General features: G+C 46.1%; 1 protein-coding gene across 1 annotated transcript in view; it reads right to left on the reverse strand.

Moving 5' to 3' along the window:
- The window catches only part of COLEC12 (collectin subfamily member 12), a 206556-nt gene that overhangs the window by 26172 nt on the left and 155904 nt on the right, over positions 1-24480 (reverse strand). The window contains exons 3-5 of the mRNA XM_051852076.2: positions 17811-17933; positions 7869-7967; positions 6137-7183 (exon numbers count right to left, since the gene is read on the reverse strand). Coding sequence (XP_051708036.1) covers positions 6137-7183; positions 7869-7967; positions 17811-17933 — 1269 coding nt within the window. The remainder of the gene's footprint in view (positions 1-6136; positions 7184-7868; positions 7968-17810; positions 17934-24480) is intronic.

Raw genomic sequence — 24480 nt, forward strand, 5'->3', positions numbered from 1 at the left:
TCCCAGAAATCCTCTGGGGTTTTTAGGGATGGACTATATGGCTGATAGTGTCACAAAAGTGTCTTAAACTTGACAGAGCTTATGCAGATAAGTAAAAAAATATATATTTTTTATCTTAATACCATTTTTCCACAAACTTTGTCAAGTGCCCTCATGTTGTATTACTGAATCCTTGTAACTCTAAAAGGTACACGCAGATGAGGAAAATGAGGCACAGAGGTTGAAGAACTTGGTACTCAAATCCAGGTCTGCCTGATTCCAGAGCTCTTGTTCCTACCCATAAATCTTATGCTTTTCTCCGAAAAGCAGAGACAGAAAATGTCTGATTGTACAGATGATGTGACTGACACTCCCTTAGCTTGCAGAGGAATAGCTCAGGATATGTGTGTGAAAAGTCTGTGTACATACTTAGAATAGAAATCTTTACATTACTGGGCCAGCGTTGTGGTGCAGTGGGTTAAGCTGCTACTTGCAATGCTGGTGTCCCATATGAGCAACAGTTTGAGTCCCAGCTGCCACACTTCAGTTCAGCTCCCTGCTAATGTACCTGGGAAAGCAATGGAAGATGACCCAAGTTCTTGGGTCCCTGCCACCCATGTGGGAGATCACGATGGAGCTTCTGGCTCCTGGCTCTGGTGTGGCCCAGCCCAGGCTGCTGCAGCCATTTGGGGAGTGAATCAGAGGATGGAAGATATCTTTCTCTCCCTGTCACCCTGCCTTTTCAATAAATAAATAAATCTGTAAAAAAATGTTTACACTATTTGTCATCAAATAAAACCAGGCTCCTTTCAAGGTTTTTTGGTAGATAGATGTGGAGACACCTGTTGCCAGAATTCCATAAGTGACTGCACATTAACTCCCATGTTATTCCTGGCTTCAGTGCAGTTGGTCAGCTTTAGCTTCCACTTCTTAATGAAGCCAAACTGCACGCCCTGGGGCTCATTAAGTGTGAGTCAACAAGAATTTCCCGGAAAGCAGCAGAACCTTGCAGACGCAACCCCAGTCCATCCTGCTCCCTTCTGCATTATTTGTCTTTCCTCCTTCCTCAGAAATGACATCTGCAAGGGCAGAGAGAGGAGAGGTGCTAGGGATGATGAGGTGTGGGAGGGAACACTTGCAGCTACTGCTGGTCTGGAGGCAGCTGAGCGGACTGACCAGAAAGGGGGTCGCCTGGCTGGCTTGAGAGGTTGTTCAGATCAATTCAAAGAAAGTACAGTGAATAGAGCCCAGGGATACAGGTAACGTGGGAAAGCCCATGTGAAAAAGCATCATTTGAAACTCAGCTTGGAGGCACTTGAGAGCCCTCATTCTGAGACATCTCCCACTTAGCACGGCTACAGACTTTCCTTCTGCCCCTGCCCTATTCCCCTCTCTCCCACTCCTGGAGCTCATCCATCAGGAGGTCCTTCTGATCAGCCTCATCCAGCCACACACACACCAACCCCTACCCTGTGATCAAGTTCTGTCCACATCACGCCTCCTTCAACACACAGGTGCCTCTTAGCTGCTCTTTTGGGGGTGGGGCACACTGGGTGGGAAATTCCAAGGTCAAGGGCACCAAACACGGTCAGCATGGGTTGGCATGGGCTCTGATCACTGTGGCTTCTTCACAGGGGAGGCCAGTGAGGACTTCCTAAAGCAGGGCCTGGTGCAGGAGGCCTTGTTGTCAGGGCAAGGGCAGGGCTGTCCTTGATTTCTTCCTCCAAACTGCTGAATGAGAAGGCTTTCTTGTCCCACCTCCCCAGCGACCGTTCCATTCCAAGCCACCCACAACTGGTCCATCCTCACACCAGACTGCTGCCTGCAGGCTGACTCACCTATAATCTATTCCAAACCCAGCACCCAGAATGACCTTTAAGAAATATGAATCAGGGCTGGCGCTGCGGCTCACTAGGCTAATCCTCCACCTGTGGCACTAGCACCCCGGGTTCTAGTCCCGGTCGGGGTGCCGGATTCTGTCCCGGTTGCTCCTCTTCCAGTCCAGCTCTCTGCTGTGGCCCAGGAAGGCAGTGGCAGATGGCCCAAGTGCTTGGGCCCTGCACCCACATGGAAGACCAGGAGGAAGCACCTGGCTCCTGGCTTCAGATTGGTGCAGCACGCTGGCCGTTGCAGCCATTTGGGGAGTGAACCAACGGAAGGAAGACCTTTCTTTCTCTCTCTCACTGTCTAACTCCGCCTGTCAAAAAAAAAAAAAAAAAAAAATATATATATATATCAGCTCAAGTCACCACTTTTCTTAAAACCTCCTCCTCATACTTAGAATACAATTCCACTCCCCGACCTTACAGGCTCCCCCCTGGGGACATACAGGAACTATCCCTGGAGTCCACAAACAGGATTGTCCTATCTGGGAACTTATCTGCATAAACTTTAGCAAGTTAGGTAAGCCTTCCTGGGCCTTCATTTCCTCATCTATAAAGTAACAATGAGATTAGAAGCACCTGCTTTTAGAATGGTTACCTGGATTCAGACTGGTTTGTGAAAAGCCCTCAGTACCCCCACACTCAATATTGGCTGACAAAAAGAATCATCATAACAGAAACATTAACTAAACATCAGGGGCTAATCTTTAACAAGGAGCTAGCTTTTCATACACTGACTCGGCTGTTAGGGCACACCGTCTATAAACTCAGTATTTCAGAAATTCCCTTGAAAAGACAAGCTAACACTTCAGCCAGTGGAATGATACAACCATGGAATTAATAGCTAAGCAGCAGCCAGAATACACTGATAGGATTGTCCAAGGTATTATGACTCCAAGAGACACTTAGAAAGCTCTTGTTTCATAAGCATGTACAATGGCTGTGACCTTCCCTTCTTCTGAACTTAGATTGAGGAAGAATAGGAAAAATACACGCAAGCAAAACTGAGCTTTCCTATCACCTGAGGCCCGCCCCTTATTCAGCGTTCCACTCACACCTGCAGTCTCCCTGACATGCAGCTGCCCAGCCGCTCTAGAGCTGGAGTGCCCATCTTGCCCCAGGAAACCAGTACACTTGTATTTTCAGCTAAGATGAGTTTTTAAATCAAAATTGATCTTCCTTCAGAGAAACCCACGATCTCGAAGTTCCCTCTCTGAAACTCCTCAGATGCACTGCACATGGTTGCGGACAGCTGCCTGTTCTCCACTAAGCAGGCTCTCCTCTAGGTTAACGTTCCCAGGTCCTCGACCCTTCCTCACAGCACAGGGTTTCTGGACCCCGTCACCCTGCTCCTACTTCTCCTGGACCCTGAACGTCCCTCTTGGAAGGGGCCCTCCAGTGTACCACTATCCTCAGGGCTGGCCTTGCCGCCACAAGTGAAGATACCACCTCCATGACTTTGGATATCAGATTTTTACTAGTGTGGCCAAAGACCACATTGATTCTCCTGGAGGACAAATGTAATTGCTTTTACTCAACTGAAACATCCATGCGAGTCCTTCTGTTGAGCCATGCCCTCCCATCAACTTTAAAAAAATTTTTATTTTTGACAGGCAGAGTTAGACAGTGAGAGACAGAGAGAGAGAGAGACAGAAAGAAAGGTCTTCCTTCTGTTGGTTCACACACCCCACCCCCCCAAATGGCCGCTACAGCCAGCACTGTGCTGATCCGAAGCCAGGAGCCAGGTGCTTCTTCCTGGTCTCCCATGCGGGTACAGGGCCCCAGCACTTGGGCCATCCTCCACTGCACTCCCTGGCCACAGCAGAGAGCTGGACTGGAAGAGGGGCAACCGGGACAGAATCCGGTGCCCCAACCGGGACTAGAACCCGGGGTGCTGGCGCCGCAGGCAGAGGATTAGCCAAGTGAGCCGTGACGCCGGCTCCCATCAACTTTGTGTAGTCTCACCCACCTCCAAGCAGGATTTTACATTCATTTCCTATCTATTTCATTTGGTCGGCATCTTGCTACTATTCCACCTCTCTACATCATTTTGGATTAAGATTCTGCCATCTATTAGACTGTATGTATATAGTTTCACATCACACAAGTACTGGGTTACCAGGTCACCTGTCTCCCCCTGCTGTTCACTGACAAAGCTGTTGAACAGAGTCCTGCCACCTGCTATTTGGGTCTGTCTCTAGGCTCATAAGGGCTCATGAATGACCTTTTTTTTTCACACTTGGTCATTGACTATTATGGGGGACATATCCTAGCATGACCCCAGGGACTTCTTCTCTTGCATAGTTCCTTCCCCTTGAGTACAGAACATGTGACTTGCTTGTAGCCAACAGAATATGCCAAGGGTGATGGGCTGCCCCTCCCTCAATTAGCTGATGTTATTAAAACTCTGTCTTAGCCGACTGGGTGACACTCACTTGATGACTGAAGAAGCTGGAGGAATGCAAGATGGCTGCCTGGCAAGGAACTGTTGGTGGCCTCTAGCAGCTGAGGAGTGCTACCAGAAAGAGAACAGAGGGCTCAAACTTGTAGCCTCAAAGAACTGTGCAAAGAATCTGAAGGAACATTGTTATGGCCCAGCAGTGAGCCTGCAGCCCGAGTAGAGGACTCAACTCATCTCTGAGATAACAAGTTGCTCAGTTTGTGGTCATTTGTTATGCAAAGAAAACCAAGAGATCCACCTAATTATGCTGTGATCCAGAACCCATTTCTCCATCTTGTTCCTAAGGACATTACTGTCAAAGGTCTGGCTAAAGTCCAGATAAATCTAATAACTATCAATACAAGGAAGTAAGAATCTAATAACTATCAATACAAGGAAGTATGATTAGGTTTACCTGCTTTCTTTGCAAATCTGTTCTGAGGACTATGGTTTTCCAGAAAGCTCACAAATTATTCTTTTAATAATATCTCTCAAATTGTTCTTGGGCTGGAAGACAAATTCCTCTACTACTGAATGTGTAGAATTCATTTTATTCTCTTTTTGAAATTCAGCATTACAATTGTTCATAGCTTATTTTCTGATCCCCTAAAATTCTCTTGATTTTAAGCTACCTAAGAACAAGGGCCACTGGTCTTCTCTGCATACCCCAGACTGCTAAGCACAGCATCTTCCACATAGAACTTTCAACTTACAGTCTGTGAGAACGATTTATGAGCAGAAAATACTGTCAACGTATGGCTGTTGTGAATCTTCAAAAGAAGACTTACTCTCAGCTAAGGACTGTGAATTTACATGGATGCTAGTAAAACTCAGAGTTTATAGACAAGTCACACTGTGACCTGTAGTAACTGTCATGGCGAAATACACATCCATTTGTACATGGCATTTGGAAACAGGAATCCATGAATGATAGCTCTGTGACCTCAAAGGATTAATTTTGCTTTCAAAGAAACTCATCTGTTCATTTGAAAGGAAGAGTTGAGACAGAGTATCACCACTTGCTGGTTCACTCCCCAAATGCCCATAAGGGCTGGAGCTGGGTCAGGGCTGAAGCCCGGAGCCAAGAATGCAATCCATGTCTCTCCTGTGGGTGTTAGGAACCCAGTCACTTGAGCTACCCCTGCTGCCTCCCAGAGTCTACATTAACAGGATGCTGGCATCAGGAGCCAGAGTCGGGAGTTGAACTCACATACTCTACTATGAATATAAGCATCTTAACCACTAGGAGCTCAATTTGTATTGACATTTCTAAGGTACTGAGAAAATCCATCCAAATTAACTAATCTTTCATTCAACAAATAATTAATGGAGCATCTCTGAGCACTGACCACAAATACTCGGTTACACCTCTTTTCATGCCCTTCCCCCAGGGTGTGCGCTGAACCTAGTGACTTAAGAGCAGGGTTACAGTAGAATAGGTGGTGACTGCTGGAGCGAGGCTATCAAAGGCACCCTGGCATCCACCTTGCTTTCTCTCTTGGATCACTTGTTCTAGAGGCAGCCAGCTGCCACCCTGAGAACACTCGGGAACTCCACAGGGGGAGGAACTGAGGCCTTTTTGCAAGAACAAGTGAGTAAGTGATGTTAGAAGCAGATCCAATAGCCCCAGTCAGCCCTTCAGCGTGCAGTCCTAGACAGTACCTTCCTGTAACGTTCTGTGAGATACTGAGTCAAGGCCACCTAGCCAGCTGGCTCCACAGAATTCCACAGAAATGATGAGACAAATAGATATTTATATTGTTTGAACTCTGCAAACTTGGGGCTAATTCATTATGTAGCATTAGATAAGAAAAACACAAATCAGACTTCTTACCTTGTAGTATTGTGAAATTCTTGATGAGCTGCCCGTGTTTGGAGTCCACTAGCTTCATTTCTTCCATAATCACTGATAGGTTGGCCACTTCAGTGTCTAACCTGGACCTCATCATATCTTGTTGCATCCTGAGGGAAACAGAATCCAAACGGATGTTGGCCAACGTATTATTCAAGGAGGTCAGGTCATCCGTGTGTTTGGTTAGGGTATCCGTGCAAGTGGTCCTAACTTCATTCAGATTGCTGGTCAGCGTCCGCAGGTGGTGTGCTGTGTAACTGATGTTGCTAATGATGTTCACGATATCCGTCTCAAAGAGCTGGAAGCGTTCCTCCAGCTGGCTGAACTTGATGGAGGTTCTGTTCTCTGCATCCTTGTGTAAGTCCTGAAGGTCTTTGAGGTTCTGCTCGTTGGCCTGCGAGATGGTGGTGATGTTGTCCATCTGACCCGTGAATGAGCTGAGCTGGCTGTTCATATCTTCCAGGGTGTCATTGTTGGCTTTGGCCAAGGCGGAGTTGTTGGCAGCCAGAGTCTGCAAGCTCTGCACTTTCTCCTTTAGCCAATCGGTGTCCTTCTTGGCCTGAAGGAAAACCTGCTGCAGGTTTTGGAAGTCATTCTTGATTCGCTGGATGGCCTGGCTCGTGTCGTCCACAGAGCGCTGCAGATTGGTGATGAGGTTCCTCTGCTGCACCTGAGTCAGGTTCAGGTTGTTGAGGTTCATAATGACCACGTTATGAGAATACATTTGGTTCTGCAGGTTGCCCTGGAGCACGCTGGTATCTTGCTGCAGATTCGTGACGTAACCATTATAAGCCTGGAGGGTTTTGTTTACAGTGGTGATGAGGAAAGAATTGTTCTCCAAAGTTTCTTTCAGTAGGCTCTGCCTGTCCACCAGTGCGTCCCCGCTCGCCTGTAGCTTCTCCAGCGTGTCTTTGTTCTTGCTGGTTTTTTCTGTGATCTCTCGAAGTTGCTGACGAAGATCCAGAATGTCTGATCTGAAGGTGGACAGTTCTGAGTTGGTGCTAATGGCTTTCTTCCCAGTTTGGTCCCCTGGAATAAGAAATGGTTTGTACTTAGATGGGTGGTAGGGAGAAGTGTTCAGGCAAGGTCAAGGAGCCCGAGGGGACCTAGCTGGCAGCCACAGTCCTCTAGATGTGAAATTGTCTTAGATGCAGACTGCTGTGCAGTAGTAAAATACACGTATCTATAAAATTAGGTCCTGGGGAATAAGAAAGAGTGTGCAGTACCAGGACTGATACACTTGGGTGAACACTTTCCTCAAAGAGGAAGGGGGATTCTGGATTCTAGGACCCCAGATAGGGTATCCTTATAAAGAAATACCTTGGAAATTCACCAAAATTCTGTTTTTTGAAACACAAACAAAAATCGAGGAATAGGATAAGCAGGAATCTTTGATTTTAAAATTAATTTCTATAATTCCTCTATGCAGTTTAAAATATGTCAAGTAGGAATTCAACAGTCTGGATGGCTTGTCAGATTTTATTTGGCACATAGTAACACATTGGGCAGCATTCAACTCCAGAATTGGTCCTTAACTTTAAAATGCCAAGTCTCTGAATTAAATCATGAGGAAAGACTCAAAACATAACACACAAAAAATCCTTCTGGGTGAATGGGCGTTCAAAGCAATGTCACTCTAAAAGGCTGCAGTTTCTTATACTGAGTAGAGTTGGGGGTTCCTTCTACTTAATGGTTCCCTCTTGTTGGAGGTTACCTAATTTCTTCAGGTCGCTTTCCACTGCTGTGAGCTTGTCATCATAGGTTTGGCGAGATGTCTCCATGCCACCTGTGACATTGTCCATTTTCTCTACAACTAAGATTTGGAGAAGAGTATATTAATCCACATATTTGCTCATGTTTGTGTTTTACAGTTCCAAGATGAGATTATTTCATTACAGAATAAAGGGAACAGTTTGAAATGAAAATTATAATTGGAATTAAATATGGGGGAAAAGGTATTCTTTTAGAAAAATAAGTTACCTGCTACAAAAGCCAGTGGTGTAATTTACTTGGTTGAGAATTATATGTTCTTAACTGTTCTTAAGATTCTGTAATTTGGGGGCTGGCGCTGTGGCGCAGCAGGGTAACTCCTTGGCCTGAAGCGCCGGCATCCCAAATGGGCGCTGGTTCTAGTCCCGGCTGCTCCACTTCCAATCCAGCTCTCTGCTATGGCCTGGGAAAGCAGTACAAGATGGCCCAGGTCCTTGGGCCCCTGCACCCATGTGGGAGACCTGGAGAAGCTCCTGGCTCCTGGCTCCTGGCTTCGGATCAGCGCAGCTCTGGCCGTTGTGGCCATCTGGGGAGTGAACCATCGGATGGATGACCTACCTCTCTCTCTCTCTCTCTCTCTCTCTCTCTCTCTCTCTGCCTCTCCTCTCTCTGTGTGACTCTGACTTTCAAATAAATAAATAAATAAATCTTTAAAAAAGAGATTCTGTAATTTCTTGGAGGTTTCAGAAATTGGAACTAATTTTTATTTTTTTAGTGAGTTAAAGATATCCTTCCTCGATCTGTTTCTTATTTTCTGTTAATTTCCACAGGCAGAGGCAAAGAACATGGTGATCATTCACAAAATATCATCATTTATCATCTCCCTAACATTCCCAGCACAAAGGACTCACAGGGGTTCTGCTGGTGAAAAACACTTAGTCCAAGTCTATACCTTGTAGAGGGGATGAAAGGCAAGGAAGGTGTTTGCCATTGTCTGATAAAATTCCATTGCTGATACCTGACAGCTTGTGTCTCCTTCAGGGACAACTCAATCTGTAGTGTCTCAGTTCCCAAGCAGATGCCTTAACGGTATTTCCAAACAATGATCTATGAACATCATTTTTAAAAAAGCATTTTCTTGATTGTATATGGCAGAGAAGGTAAGTGATGCTACGTCAAATAAAAACTTTGGTTCTTGTTTGTTCTGCATAGCCAGTAATTCTCTATGGTTACAAATTCAAGTTTATGTTTCTAGAAAGTCTAAGGGGAGGATATTTCTCCAGAAGTGGCTCCTGTGAGATTGAACCGCTAGCAGCTGGATATCAAGTTTGGCTTTCTTGGTATCAATAAACTTTTATTTTAAAAAAGAATTTTTTAAAAAGCCTTTTTTTTTTTTAAAGATTTTATTTGAGATGTAGAGTTATAAACAGTGAGAAGGAGAGACAGAGAGAAAAGTCTTCCATCAGCTGGTTCACTCCCCAAATGGCTGCAACGGCCAGAGCTGGGCTGATCTGAAGCCACGAGCTTCCTGTGGGTCTCCCTCATGGGTGCAGGGGCCCAAGGACTTGGGCCATCTTCTACTGCTTTCCCAGGCCATAGCAGGGAGCAGGATCAGAAGAGGAGCTTCGGGACTAGAACCGGTGCCCATGGTGCAGGCCCCCCAAAAGCCTTTTAGCATGAATGTTTTATATATTGACTGTGAGCTAATAGGTCCAGTTTATATTAATTCATCAAGTGCTCTACCTATACATCATATGAGAAGATTCTCCTGGCTCCGGTCAGGAAAAAGAAGCAAGTTCCCATGTGTTTGTGTGACCCAAAGTGAACCTGCTCCGTGGATCCTGGAACTAGCCCTGGAGGAGTTCAGTGTGCACCCCCATCCCTTCCCTCCCCTGCTGTAATGAGATGTGGGCACTATACCACATGCTCGCTCTCTCTCCCAAGCCTTTCCATGCGTTCCTCTCTGGAACCTCTCTTCCCCGAGCCAAGCCCAACCTGCCCTTCAAGACTCAGCCTGTCACTGCCTGAGGAAACCTGCTGAGGGCCACCTTGCAGAACTCTCTTGGCAAGCAGCTTTGCCCACCACAGGACTCAGTGCACTGTGCTGTCACGGCTTGCTTACTAGATGTTTTAGGGCAGGAAAATTTGTACAGATGCTCTTTAAAGGCCTTACTTACTTTCTGTCCCTATAAACCCATCATAAGTTGAAATGCAAAGAATACTCCTAAATCCTAACTCAGCAATGCAGCACACTGCAGAGTAATGGTCCCGTTATGACTGTGGTGCTGATGAGGAGCTGCACCACCACTGCCCAGAATCACGACAGAGACCTGGATCGTATTTTACTAGCCCAGAAAGGCAGCAAAATTCAAAATCGGAAGCATGGTTTTCACTGAGTACTTATTGCTTCGTACCACACCAACAAGGTGAAAAATCTTAAGTTGAACCATCATACATTAGGGATCATCTGTATTCAGTTCTATCTTCATCTCCTAGACCAGTGTGTAGTGCTCAGTAGGTGCTCAACAAATATTATGATGTCATTTATTTAGATAAGTCAGAGTCTGCATAGTGGCTGCTGAGGTCTGTGAAAAACAGGCTGAGATATGGGTCTCACACACAAACTTACAGATCAGCTAACCCAAGGAGGCCTCAGCATTGGCACCGAGTAGGACATTTCATTGAGTAATTACTGTTTTTTTTTTTAAATCACTATATAGACACAGAGGTATAGTTACAGTAATCTATACCTTCGGATTGTTTGATAGGCATGCATGCCCCTAAATCCCTGGAAACTCTTGAGAACAAAATGTTTCGTATGTGCTTTAGCAAAGCTACGTTTTTTTTTAAATATAAAATATGGAATGTTTATGAGTTTAGGTTCAGTTTTGATCCTCAAATCAAAACACATGCCTTGGTCTGTCCTCAAACCACACGAAGGGTCTGAAGTCCTGCCTTTCTTTCCTGGAAGCCAAAGAATCTTCTAAATGTGCTGACAGTCATTTTCTACCCTCTCTGCTTTTTTCTTCCATTTTAGTTTTAAAAAGCACAGAACTGTTGAGACAGATAATTCGGATTTCCTTAGAGGACGGGGAATAAATAAATAAATAAATCTATATCTATCTATCTATCTACTTTTTTTAAAAAAAGAGCTATTAACTTTTCTGTGCAGCAAGGAAACTAGGTGCCCTTCCCACAGGTGCTAATGAACTTGTTACATGTACGGGGGACAGAGGATGAGGGTGTCTGCTTAAAAATAGGATCCTGGTATAAAACTGCAAACCTTAGGATTGCAATGCTGGCAGCTTGCTGGTGCATAAAAATACTTGACTGAAGGAGATTCAGAACTAGCACTTGCTGTAATAGTACAAAGTATTTTCGTTGATGGTTACTTTAAAATTCTTAATCAGAGACATAGTGGCAGAGCCATCCTATCTTACTCTAGTTAGAAACATGGGCTTGTTTGTCGCTCATTCTTACATGAGGAAAACAAACGGGAAACACAGGAGGATCACCAGCAGTCTGGCTGTTCCTAGGCTCCCTCTACTAGGAATTGCTTCTCAGCAGATACGCCCTCTTCAGAACAGGGTGTTTCAGGTATTGAACCTGGAGCTGTTCCTCTTCAAACACTGAAAGCACAGTTCTCTAAGATAACCTGACAATAAACTCTCTCTGTACTCTGCCTTTCAAATAAATAAACAATTTTGTTTTAAAAAGTACTTTGGTATCCTCCCTAGGCCCAGGTCACTAACCTCTCCACTTGTCATTCACTCATTCTTTAATCACTCTCTGTGATTTGATTCCACGGCACATCAACTGAACCCTTCTTTGAATAAGAATGGCAGCAGCTACTGTGTCTACCATAGATAATCATACTAAAAGTAGATATTCTTAGCAGGGCACACTGCACCTCAGCTCGTCCTCATAGCTCCCATTTTACAGGTGAAGAAACTGAGCCTTAGACACATCCAATAACTTGGTCACACAGCTTGTGAACTGTTAAGTGTTGTATCAGGCTGGGAGATCTAACTCCAAAACCCATGCTCTTTCTGTAATCCCGGATTGCTTTTCACTTAGCAGTTCTCTTTCCTGAGTCAGGTGTCCTCTGATGAAAAGAAAAATCCCTGGAGGGGAAGGATTATGTCTTCTTTAAAGTTATCACCACCAGATGTTTATGAAGCACCTGCCATGTGTGTGGTATCACAGCGCTACACATTGAGGATGTAAGAAACGCAGGCCGAGGCCCCAGGAGGAAACAAGACCAGAGCACAGAGTTCCTGCCTAGTGCTCAATCCCGAGACATCTACTGGATTGATCCTGGTGCTGAGAAAGAAGCACACCCTCTCAATGGTGCTTGCACGTGCCAGGGGTGCCAGTTACCTGGAGTTCCATGAAAGGCATATCTACCTGGAGCGCTATCGAAGTTCATGGCAAACACAAAATGTAATTATAGGGTGCTATCCAGGAATCCACAGAGCTCTGCTGTGTGATTTAAATAATCTGAAAGCCCACGTATCCACTTGTAATTGCTATTTTGGTAGAGCTTAGTAGGAAGATCAACATTCTATGGCTAGGAGATTATTTCAATTTTTTTTCTTATTTATTTGAAAGGGAAAGACAGACAGACAGACCAGAGAAGATAGAGAAGTGTCTCCCATCTTCTGGTTCACTCCCCCAAATGCCTACAACACTGGTGGCTGGGCCAGGCCAAAATAAGAGCTAGGAACCAATTGTCTCCCATGTGGGTGACAGGGACCCAAGTATCTGAGCCTTCAACTGCTGCCTCCCAGGCTGTACATCAGCAGGAAGCTGGAACCAGGAGCAGGACTGGGAATTGAATCCGGGCACTCCAATATGGGAGGCAGGTGTCCCAAGCAGTATTACACCAAACACTGTCCCTTAAACCAGATTCTTCCTGAGAAGAATTCATATTTCTGTCTTTCTTCTTTATCCTAAGTACCTTAAGAATGCTGTGGACTGGGCAGGGTAGTAAAGTAGGAGTTCCCTGTTCAGGGAATGTTCTGGAGGAGATGTGACCCACTGAACTTAAGAGACAGCTTTTGGCTGGCGCCGCGGCTCACTAGGCTAATCTCCGCCTTGCGGCGCCGGCACACCGGGTTCTAGTCCCGGTCGGGACACTGGATTCTGTCCCGGTTGCCCTTCTTCCAGGCCAGCCCTCTGCTGTGGCCCGGGAAGGCAGTGGAGGATGGCCCAAGTGCTTGGGCCCTGCACCCCATGGGAGACCAGGAAAAGCACCTGGCTCCTGCCATCGGATCAGCACGCTGTGCCAGCTGCAGTGCGCCAGCCGTGGCAGCCATTGGAGGGTGAACCAATGGCAAAGGAAGACCTTTCTCTCTGTCTCTCTCTCTCTCACTGTCCACTCTGCCTGTCAAAAAAAAAAAAAAAAAAAAAAAGAAGACAGCTTTTGCCAGGATGCTCCATCAACTGATGACCAGAAGCCCAGGGCAGAGGCTGTACCAAGCTGTAAATAGGAACAGGCTTTGAGCACAGTGGCTGCTGTGCCTCACGGTCACAGCCACCTTACAGACCCAGTGTGGGTGACTAAGTGATTCCCTGGCTGTTTGGCAAATTCTCTAGAAGGAACTTCATTATATCCTAACTTGTAGCTGCAGAAGTGAGAGAAAAAAGAGGACAGGACAGAGTTGTCTTTGCCAACTCTGATAAGTGAAGGGGTTTCTATTTAATTTCCTTTCAACTTCTTCAGAGAAACACCTTACTGTGTATCTTTCACTGAGTATTCTTTTTTTTTTTCCTTTTTTAATGGAGAAGAGTTTCTCCAGACATCAAAGGGAGATGTGTGAGAGGAGAACCGGGTCTTATCTTTCTGCCTCTTTCAGTGTTGGGTCACCGGAATCTTATCAGCGAGAAATAGGAACCACTGTACACACGAAGAGAAAGAACATCTGGAAAACATCAACATTTTAGTTCATGAAGGCCGTGCTGGAAACCAAAAGTGCATGTTGCATTATCTTCTCTCTGTCAGCAGAGTCCTGAGGGATGAGGGCATCGGAGGGAGGAAAAGAGGCTCCACTGGTCTCGTCTCCCTCCGCTCTGCTGAGATTACGCCCACAGAGCAAGCCAAGTGGATTTCTAGGATTTTAGGTTCTTAGGGAGGGCCTTGAGGGGAAGCAATTCCCACTTGCAGATGGACTCACAGACCCACCCTGGCATCTATTCTTTGTATAAAATTCAGCCCTAATCATCTATCCCATCCATCCATCCTACAGTAATTCATTCAGTAAACTTTCTCGAGCACCTGTTTGAGTTGTGTGAGGTTAGGTGCCAGTGGGAGGTATAACAAATGAAAGGTAATCTTTATAAAAAGTTATCATTTTGGTGGTGAGACAGACAAGGTCACTGGCCATGATGCCGCTGTGTGACAGGGCTAAGAGTAAACGAAGAGCTCTATAGGAACAAACAGGAGGGCGTTGAACCCAACTCTCAGGGGCTCGATGCAGGACATGCTATCCAAGTGAAACACCAAGAGCAAGCAGCCATTGTAGCAGGGAAAAGGTGCCCGGGTAAATGGGCCAGCACATGTGAAACACATCAGGGCTGCAAGAATTTTTTAATAGATAGAAATAGAGGAATTACTTGTTCTCTAACATGAAAAAAAAAAAAAGAAACTTCTCCTTTAGGTCTCTCTGTATGATTCTTAGGGCAGAAATTCCTAGACCTTATTTCTTAGCCCAGATAAAAATCACCACTTTCACCTCTCAGTAGTAACTGTGTACTCCCAACATCACATGGTACTGAGCCCTAATGGAACTTACTTACTAAGTGGCTGTTTGACTTCAAACTTCTCTTTCATCTCAGTTCACTAGGCAAAGTCATGGAGAAGTGAATAATCATGAAAATAAACTTGGCCGGTGCCGCGGCTCAATAGGCTAATCCTCTGCCTGTGGTGCTGGCACACCGGGTTCTAGTCCCAGTCGGGGTGCCGGATTCTGTCCCGGTTGTCCCTCTTCCAGTCCAGCTCTCTGCTCTGGCCTGGGAGTGCAGTGGAGGATGGCCCAAGTGCTTGGGCCCTGCACCCCATGGGAGACCAGGATAAGCACCTGGCTCCTGCCTTCAGATCAGCGCGATGTGCCGGCTGCAGCGCGCCGGCCGCGGCGGCCATTGGAGGGTGAACCAATGGTAAAAGGAAGATCTTTCTCTGTCTCTCTCTCTCACTGTCCACTCTGCCTGTCAAAATAAATAAATAGATAGATAGATAGATTCAAAATAAATAGATAGATAGATAGATAGATAGATAGAAAGAAAATAACCTAGTAAAGGGGAAGAGCCCCGAGAACTGCCTGGGACACACAGCACCCTCTTTCCCTCACTTGGTTCCCACCCCAGCCCTCTGCCTGTCCTCTGCACGACTCCACGGCCTCTCCTCATCCTTTGCTCTGCTTGCTGCTTCCTCTGAAAACGTAAGGCACTCCAGGTTACATTATCTCATAACAGGTGGATGAGATGATCTGGCAATTTGCCAGATTTCCATTGCCCAAATTCATCAGTCAGCATACTCTATGATGCACGTGATTTTCCATGGATAGGGCCTTAGGGGTGGGACTGAGAAGCCTCAAATATACTGAGGGCTTTCAACATGACAGGTATAGTGGGTAAAGGCACGTATGAAGAAGCAAAGAACAGAGATTTCACAGCCACAGTGTGAGAGGGGTCCTAGTACATCCTCCTTGCTCATCCCAACCACCGTGGAAAGCAGCAGTTGGGCTGTCATTTCACAGATGAGAATCAGAACCGCCAAGAGGCACTGACTCTTACCCAGGTTACAGAGCCTCATCAAAGACTTAGCACGAGGCTGGCTCTCCAGCAAGCACTGACTGAACACCTGCAATTATACTGATGATGGCAGGATCAAGAATTGAACATGGTTCAATTCTGATTCCAACTTCCTGCTAATGTGTGCCCTAGAAGGCATCAGTCGGAGCCCAAGTACTTGGGCTCCTGTTACCCATGTGGGAACCTGGATGGAGTTCTGGGCTCTTGGTTCTGGCCTGATCTAGCCATGGCTGTTGCAGGCATTTGGAGAATAAACCAGTAGATGGAAAAGTTCTGTCTCTCTGCCTTTCAAATAAAATGAAAATAAGCAAATACCAATTAAAAAAATGGATCGAGTGGCCAGTGTTACAGTGTAGTGGGTTAAGCTACTACTTATGATAGAATCCCATGTTAGAGCATTGGTTCAAGTCCCAACTGCACTGCTTCCAATCCAGTTCCCTGCTAACACACCTGGGAAAGCAGCAAAACATGGCCAAAGTACCTGGGCTTCTGCTACCATGTGGGAGATCAGGATGGAGTCCATGGCTCCAGCACTGGTCCTTCCGGCCATTTGAGGAGTGATGAACATCTCTCTTTCTAACTTTCAGATAAATAAATACATCTTTTTAAAAAATGAATTGAACTGGATCATTTGGTTCTGAAGCCCTTCTTGTTCAAACACACTGGGACAGCGGTGGGAGGCATCACAAGTCGGAGGAATTTATCTCGAGCCTTCTCTGCCTAGGTCAGGTGGCCAGTTCAGGATCGGAGAGGTTGTGGGAACTTTCCCCTGGTGGCATGTCAGTTCTGAGGGAAAGCTGAGGGTCTGCGGACTCCACGTCTGTGTCCCGGGACTGTGACAGGAGGGCTCCTGGGCTGTTTTCTGTAAAAGCTGGTTTACATGGTCGGTGATTCTCAATCGCGACACCTCCCACCTGTGGGCTCTGGCAGAGGGCAGAAGGGGCAGGGGAGTCCGCTCTGTAGTCTGCAAGCCTCCATGGTTCAGACAGAAAGCTTCCCTTTTTTTTTTTTTTAAGCCAGGACTGTGTAGCCCAGCGCTGTATCAAGTGGAGTTGAGGTGGTGATGCTGCCTCCGCGGCTCACTTCTACAGGGCAGTGTTTTATGAGCTAAGTAAACAAGGGTGACCACAGGAAATGTGCTGAAAAGGAAAAAAGGGATGAGGTGGCCAGTGCCTGGGTGAAGTTAGTCCTATCTCCAGAGACCTTATGTTTTGCTTCTCCTCTATCAATAGTTTTCCTGTATGCCAACTCTGGGGTTTCCAGACAGCCTCTTAGTGATAAGGTGGGGAAAAAAAAACAGAGGAAGAGGGAGTAGCTGGAGATAGGTAGGAAAAAGAAACAAAGAGAAAAACAAATTTATAACTCACAGAGAACCATTGTCATTGTTGAAACTATTCAGAAGGAATTACTGCTCCTCCACCTTCTACATCCCATAGCTACTGGCGGTTCAGGATACAGATCAGGAGCTCGGGAAGTGGCTAAGCTTTACACCTGAGTTGTGACAGTGTGAGTGCAGAGTCAAACAACTGCAGGTTGCAAATAATTTGGGAAGGAGCTGGTGCTGTGGCACAGTGAGTTCAGCCACTGCTTGTGATGCCAGCATCCCACATCACGGCGCTGGTTTGGGTCCCTGCTAATGAGTCTGGGAAGGAAACAGATGATGGTCCAAGTGCTTGGTCCCTGCCTGGCTTTGGCCTAACCCAGCCCTGGCATTTGCAGCCATTTGGGGAGTGAACCAGCAGATGGAGAATCCCTCTTTCTGTCATTCTGCTTTTCAGTTAAATAAATCTTTTCTTAAAAATTGGGAAAAAATTGCCTGCAGACACCGACAGTCTTTTTTTCCTTGTCATTATTCCCTAAATACAATGCAACAATGATTTACATAGCATTTAGGTTGTATTAGGTATGATATGTAATCTACAAGTGTTTTAAAGTATATGGGAGGAGCTGTGAATGTTAAATGTGAATACTACACCATTTTATCTATGAGATTTGAACAGCCATGAATCTGGGTAGCCTCTGAGGTCCTGGAACTTTCTGCTTGCAAAAGTGGGTTTTCTTCATGCTTAAGTTAATGAAGAGAATTAATGAGGGGAGACACAGTACTTGGGAGGTAAACAGAAAGGGTACTTACCTTTATATCCCAAGATGGCCACCGTGATTGTGAGCAAGGCACACAGAATGTACAGTAATATGATAGAGAACTTCAGTGCCCAGTTGTTTTTACACTTGGTGCATTGTGTTCCTTCCTGAATACCTGTAAAAGAAGTCAAATGTCAATAGCAGTAAAAACAAAAGTGTCTGTGCACTTGAGGTCTAAGACCATGATTAACTGTTCTGTATGCTTTACAAGGAAAAACTATTTTAAAACTTAACATACCATTTACCAACATAAGTACTTTAAATATTATGTTATGATTGAATATGACTTAAATAGCACATAAGTGTCTCACGGAATAGTTTTAAAGCAAATTTCATTATGATAATTATAATAATTTCAATAAACATCTGTATATGACAAAAGACTTAAAACATGTAAGTCTGCTTGTTATTAGACATTAGTGGACTGACAGTGGTTCAGACAACTTCCTAGATAGACCTGTGGCCTATCTTGATGTGCTAGAGCCGGTCCCGGATGGCTTGTGAGAGATCATTGCTCAACTTACAGAAGTACTGGGAGCTCTTGTTAAACTGCTGGTAGCTTGAAATCAGCCCTGGAGGAAGACTTTACACCATGGAAATTGGCAAACATTGTATGTTAGGACTACGCCCCCTGGCCCCATGCCCCAGAGAAACAGTTTATCATCAGGCCATTGGCTGTGATGGACCAGAACCTATTGCTGAAAACACAGGTAATTTAATACATTACATGTGTCCAGCAAACAGACACTGACCCTTATTTAAGTCACCACAGTGATTTGAATGACAATTAGGGAACAAATAGAAAAACCAGATACTTTTGATGACAGGAGGTGCATTTTTACTCTTACAGCTCACCTTTTTGAAAAACATTCTAAGTGGTAAACCAGCATCACTGCTGCAAGTGACTCTAGAAACGAGCTCGTTAAAAGAGAACTTTCCATCTGCTTGATTAAAAAGACGAAGAACAAAGGCTGTGGACACCTTAATGGGAAAATCACATTGTGAGGGTGTCAGGCCCTGCGCTCCCCTGCCCTGCTCACCTACGTGTGTCTCCTAACAGTGCTGCCCATAGAGGACTGATCGCCTTTAACCGTGCTCACCGGGAAGTCATGAGGATTAAGAGATAGTTGATGTCTCTTGACTTTGATTTGTAATTTTATGCAAAGCGCCCTTCTTATGAAAAGAGTTCTTCAGCTGTGCTTAATGCAAAACGGTGATGGAAACAGCATGTAACAATGACTTCAATTCAGCTTTCCGGGTTCAACCAGTCTCTCTGGTGTCTGAGCTACAGACACAGGGAGAGGGTCCAATCTGCCTGTTTTACAAGTTGTTTCATAACTTAGAGGGTTGCTTTGAAACTTTGAGGTGCATCAGAATCCTTCAGAGGGCTCTTCAAAATGCAACCTTTCTAATTCAGGAGGCCTGGGTTCCTAACAAGTTCCCAGGTGATGCTGATGCTACTGGTCCAGAAACCACCTTAAAGTGGTACATCTCAAAGTCTAAAGTGATGACAAATCACATGGCTGAAATGTACAGGTGTGAGGTGAAAGGCTCAGATTCTGCATCACTAACAAGATCCCGTGATGCCTGGGCCTTGGACCACACTTTGAGGAGCAAGGGTCTGGTTGAGAAGATCATCAGGCTGGTTAGCTAATTCCCTGAAGATGAAGCTGTAAAACCAGACTGATCAAACAGACGTGGAGTAAATAAACGTCTTTGTGTTGGGATTCTCCCATGTTTGTACTCTCCTTCCATTTTTTCAAAGAGCCACTTGTAGGTCTCAGTGCCAACTCGCTGGTCCAAAACTGATCTCAGTTCCAGTCCTGCCAGGCCAGATCTCAACTTCCACCCAACTTTCTTATTTCCACTCATTAAATGTTACCATTATCCTAATCCTTCCAGGGGTTACACTAAATTAAAAAAAAAACACCATGAATTCTTGAGTACTTATCTTCAATTCACCCAGTCACCAGACACTGTTCATATCATGGGATATATATTTTTAAATATAAATTTTTTTAGTTTTAAAATTCAGCAGTTTTTAACATTCTGCCACATTGACTTCATATGTATTTATCATGACAATCACCATCTGTAGTTCAGTGCGGTTCATTTACTGCCTACACTGTGCCAGGTTCTGAGCTAAGCATGTCACAGGCCACCTCCCTAATCCCTCAGACAACCCTGCAAGCAGGCAAGGCAGCGAGAGCTGAAACAACATCCTATACAGGTCGTAGGGGGGATTCCGCTGTGTGCCAGACTCCAGACGCCACTCGCTATCCTCTGCGCCCCTGTTCCTGTCTCTGCTCATTCTGTCCTCTCCATCGCTGCTGCCACCAACCTAGGGTGAGATCTGCTCATCGCAACGGAAGCTTCCTCTTCCATTTCTGCTGGAATCCAGCCTCACCCTGTACTAAAATCCTGCTCTCCTCATGACATTTGCCAAGATGGGGGAAAAAAAAACAAAGACAAAAACAAAACATTTTTCAATGGCTTACCCTTAACTAAAGGATGAGTGCACGCACACACACACATACACACAAACACCTCTTATGCACTCTTAATCTGCTGGCCTCAAACAAAATAAGGACCCCTCCCCTCCAGTAAGGGTGAAAATATTTCTGAAATTGAGAGGGGGCGGGAATATAAATGAATCCACAAACAGCCATGATGAGAAAACTGTAACCTTGCCTTGGCGGCAGCTGTAGCACACAGGGATGGCAGACCCAGGGACGCTGGAGCGACCTCCTGCGGAAGGCCTGGGTAACCCCTCCCCAGTGGAGGGCAGGTTCCACGCCTTTTGGACTTCAGCACTGCAGTGGAAGTGTCTCTCCAGGGTGATTCCTTACATTCCACTAGTAGACTCTCAGAGAGTTGGTCAGAGCGGAGATTACAGGGAATAAGAGACCCTGGGGACTAGCAGGTGGCAGCGAGGTCTCCTGGGCAAGCGTCACCGTGTTACTGATGAGGAAAGTGAGGGTTGGCTGAAGCGAAGCCGGAGCAGGAACCACAGGTCCCTCCCTGTGTTCTGGCCCCGGGCTGCCACCAGGCATCTTGTGTGTGTGGCTCCCATGCGGGTCCACTCCCAGACAGTTGTCACCGGTGTGCATTCCCCATCGCAGGGGCCCTTCCTCCCAGGGTGTGCCTCTCAGCGCTGACTCTATCAGCTTCTAATCAGCATCACATGTCACGGATTCCCTTCCCACTTGACACACTTTCTCCGTCTTGTTTTTCTCTCCCCTCCTGAGACTTCTTTTTAATAGGAATTCTGTTTTATCTTTCCTTCTCTGCCTGCCCCTGGGAGGACATCTGGCCAAACATACAGATGCCTACTACAAAGGGACCCTGCTGGCGCATGGAGCTGGGGACCCCTCCTCCTTGAACCTAGATGGTCACAAAAAAACATTCGGCAGAGATACCCCCCTGTTACCAGCCTTTGTAGTGTTTGTTTTCTTAGCATTACTTTCCAGAGACTGGGGATTTTGTTCCCATGGGGGAGGGGGTAGCGGGGGAGGAAGGGCAGGGGACTGATCTGCAGGGCGCTGTGGAGAAGGGATACCAGTGCAGGAAGCGAGGCAGTCCTGCTCTGAGCAGCGAGGGACAGCTTCTCAGAAAACCTGGCCCGAACTGCACATGTGTAATTCAGCAGGCCACAAGCGGAAGGGGCCTGCAGAGCCCCCGCCTTGCCATTGGTCACCCCTCTCAAACCACCTCCCGCTGAACTGTACTCTTGGCTCAGGTTTTGAATGTCTTTTCCAGTATCCAAGTCTTTGTGATACAAAAACATTTGGGGGCTGGCGGAGCCAGGATCACGCTGGTGAACTCCTTGAATATCCCATGGAAGTGCAGGATGGGCTGACAATTGGGTCCCCAGTGCCCCAAATCCAAGTTTCCCATGTTGCTCTGTTTCCAGTAACAGGTCGCAAGCAAGGGGTGTGGGGCTGGTGAGGCCACCAATCAGGGGCAGTGAGCTGGTTGCAGAGAATGACCCCAGCGCTCCAGGAATGACAGTGCAAGGGGCCAGCAATGAGAATTCCTTTCTCCTGTGGTTCCCCATAAAGGGCCCTCCCAAGTGCTGTGGTTCAGGCTCCCCTCCAGTCTGTTTTTCTAATCTTTTTGGAGAAAAAAGAATCTCCTTCACTTTCCTACTCTTGGCCAAGTGTGTCCCACCGAAGGAGCGCTGTTTAACAGACCAGAGGAGTATCTGTTAAAAAGGGTCCTCACAGATGGACCCCTGTCCTGGGTAGGTGGAGCCCGGCTCCGTGGGCATGTTGGGGGCACCTCTGGGCTATCTTACTTATCACAAGGGTCTACTGCCCAGCGGTGCTGCCATAAAGATCACGTTACCAAAGCTAAGCTTCCAAAAGCTGGTAGATTGCAAAACCCAGAAAACCAGAGTTTTTGATCTGAGATTTGTAGTGAACTTTTCATGTGGTTTTTCGGTAGTTATTAATCTACTGCCTGGTGGCATCTATTCCCATAAACCCAGGAGAGTAATTTGGCTCTAACAGTAAAACTGATGATTCAAATAAATCCCCATATGCCATTAAAATGCCCTCAAAAAGCAACAAAAACAATAAGAGTTAACATCCTGGTTAGTTGTGTGAATGTTACACAACATCAGGAGGATAAAGGCTAAATACATGAAACACTTCATCCCACAAACAATTAGCTCCTCCCTATTATGAAGGGCATTTGCTAAATGATGGGCTATGGATTTAGTTAGCGTTACGGCAACTCCACAACTATAAAGATGCATTCAAACCAGAAAATATGCAGAAGAGTTTTATGATAATATGCATTAGTCACCATTCCTTCTGAACTAACATCAATGCTATGCACACTTAACCCAGGGTGCAGGTTTTTTAATTAAAATGTCTTCACGTATATCAACAGAAAATGTTCTCATGTGTATTATATCCACCCCCCACCCCACCGTGGTCAGTTTCAGTTTGGCTTTAATGCTGAAAAAAGTGTCTTATTTGCTTAAAATTTATACTTTATACTCTGTTTAAACAAAGAATCACTGGAGACCTAACAATTCCACTCAGAATATATGGTGTCTGCCGGATTATCTACAGTGTCTCCAAGGAGCACCATTATTGTCTTGCTGCGGTTTTTATAGTAAGACATCCCTTATCGTGTGCACTGTCCACAAATGCTTTCAGCTGCAAGGAGAGGAATCCTCACTCAACTGGGGAGCTCACCCATCACATCTCTTACATCCGCCCTCCTCACTGGCCATGTCCTCTTGGCTCTGTTTCTGTTCCTTTCATTCTAGAGGCACAGTGTGAACAGTCAACAACCCTGACAACCTCGTCAGCTGGCACTACCATGCAATGTCCTTCTGTGATAAAGTGCTGAATCTTAAATGCAGCCCCGGCGTGGGTCATCCAAGTCTGCCACCTCACAGAGCCATGCCCAGGTATTTGGAAGGAGGTCCCTGGACGTTTCTTTGGGGGTGAGTTTACGATGGCTGCGAGGGCAGAGAACGGCTGAGGATGAGAGCTGTTCCTGAGGACCTGACACAGGCCTGGCACCCCTCCTACAGAGAGGGGATTCTGACCCCAATTTTATAGATTTAGGAACTCAGAGGGTCAAAGAGGTTGGGCAGGCAAGCTGGCGAGTGGCTGAGCTGGGAGCTGAATGCAGAACTCACACACGTTGCCTCTCTAAGTTCATTCACCTCTGGAAGAGAAAAACAAGACAAAGAGGAAGAATGGCGAAACGGGAAGACCTGCAGAGGGCTGACGGCTTGGACCTGAAAAGTGTTCTGTCAAAATAAAGGGGTGCAGAAGCATCCGTTCACGTGTTGACCATCAGCCTTTCTCAGACATACGCAGTAGAGTTTCCTCTCCAGCAAGTTATCTATTACAGGCTGTCATTTCTCTTACTGTGCTATGGTGACACAGCCAAGCAGCAGTGAGGTAATTCCATTGTAAATAAATGCTCATTATGTCCAGGAGAGGTCAGGATGGGCTCGGAGGCCTGGCTGGGAGGGCCTGTTAGCCCCTCAGGGGAATAACCCCACAGGCAGTGAATGGGCTGTTTGGAGTGGGGTAGGCCAGGAAGAGAAGGCAGCTTGGTAACTTCAAGGTAAACTATGGGACGTGCAGGGGCCTTGATCCGTTTAAGCTGGAAAACAAAGCCAGTTGGTTGCTCCTACTGGGTTTTCTTCGGAAGTTCTCATTACTGAAATGGGAGACTCAGAAACCAGGCTCCGATGGCTCATTCATCTATGGACCCGGACAATGGTGGGTGTCCACGTTTCAGGAGTTGGGTGAAGGAAAGTCAGCATGAAAGATGGTGAAAGGAAGGCATATCAAGCAGTGTTAAAAAAAAATAACTTATCTCTAGCCTTTTACTTTCCCTCCAAAAAAAATATAATCTTTCTGGAGTACCCTGGCAAAAGTCATTTTTTAAAAGGTCTTTCAAGATCTGTACAATTTTTTTCCCTTTTATTTGAAAAGCAGAGAGAGAGACACACACACACAACAGACAAGGACCTTCCATCTACTGGTTCACTCCCCCAAATGTCTGCAACAGGAGTGGGTATTGTGGTGCAGTGGGTTAAGCTGCCCCTTGGGACATTTGCACCCCATATCAGAGTGCCTGAGATCATGTCCCACCTTCAATTCTGATCCAGCTTCCTGTGAATGTGC

The sequence above is a fragment of the Oryctolagus cuniculus genome, chromosome 10, assembly GCF_964237555.1.
Source record: "Oryctolagus cuniculus chromosome 10, mOryCun1.1, whole genome shotgun sequence".
Classification (NCBI taxonomy): Eukaryota; Metazoa; Chordata; class Mammalia; order Lagomorpha; family Leporidae; genus Oryctolagus; species Oryctolagus cuniculus.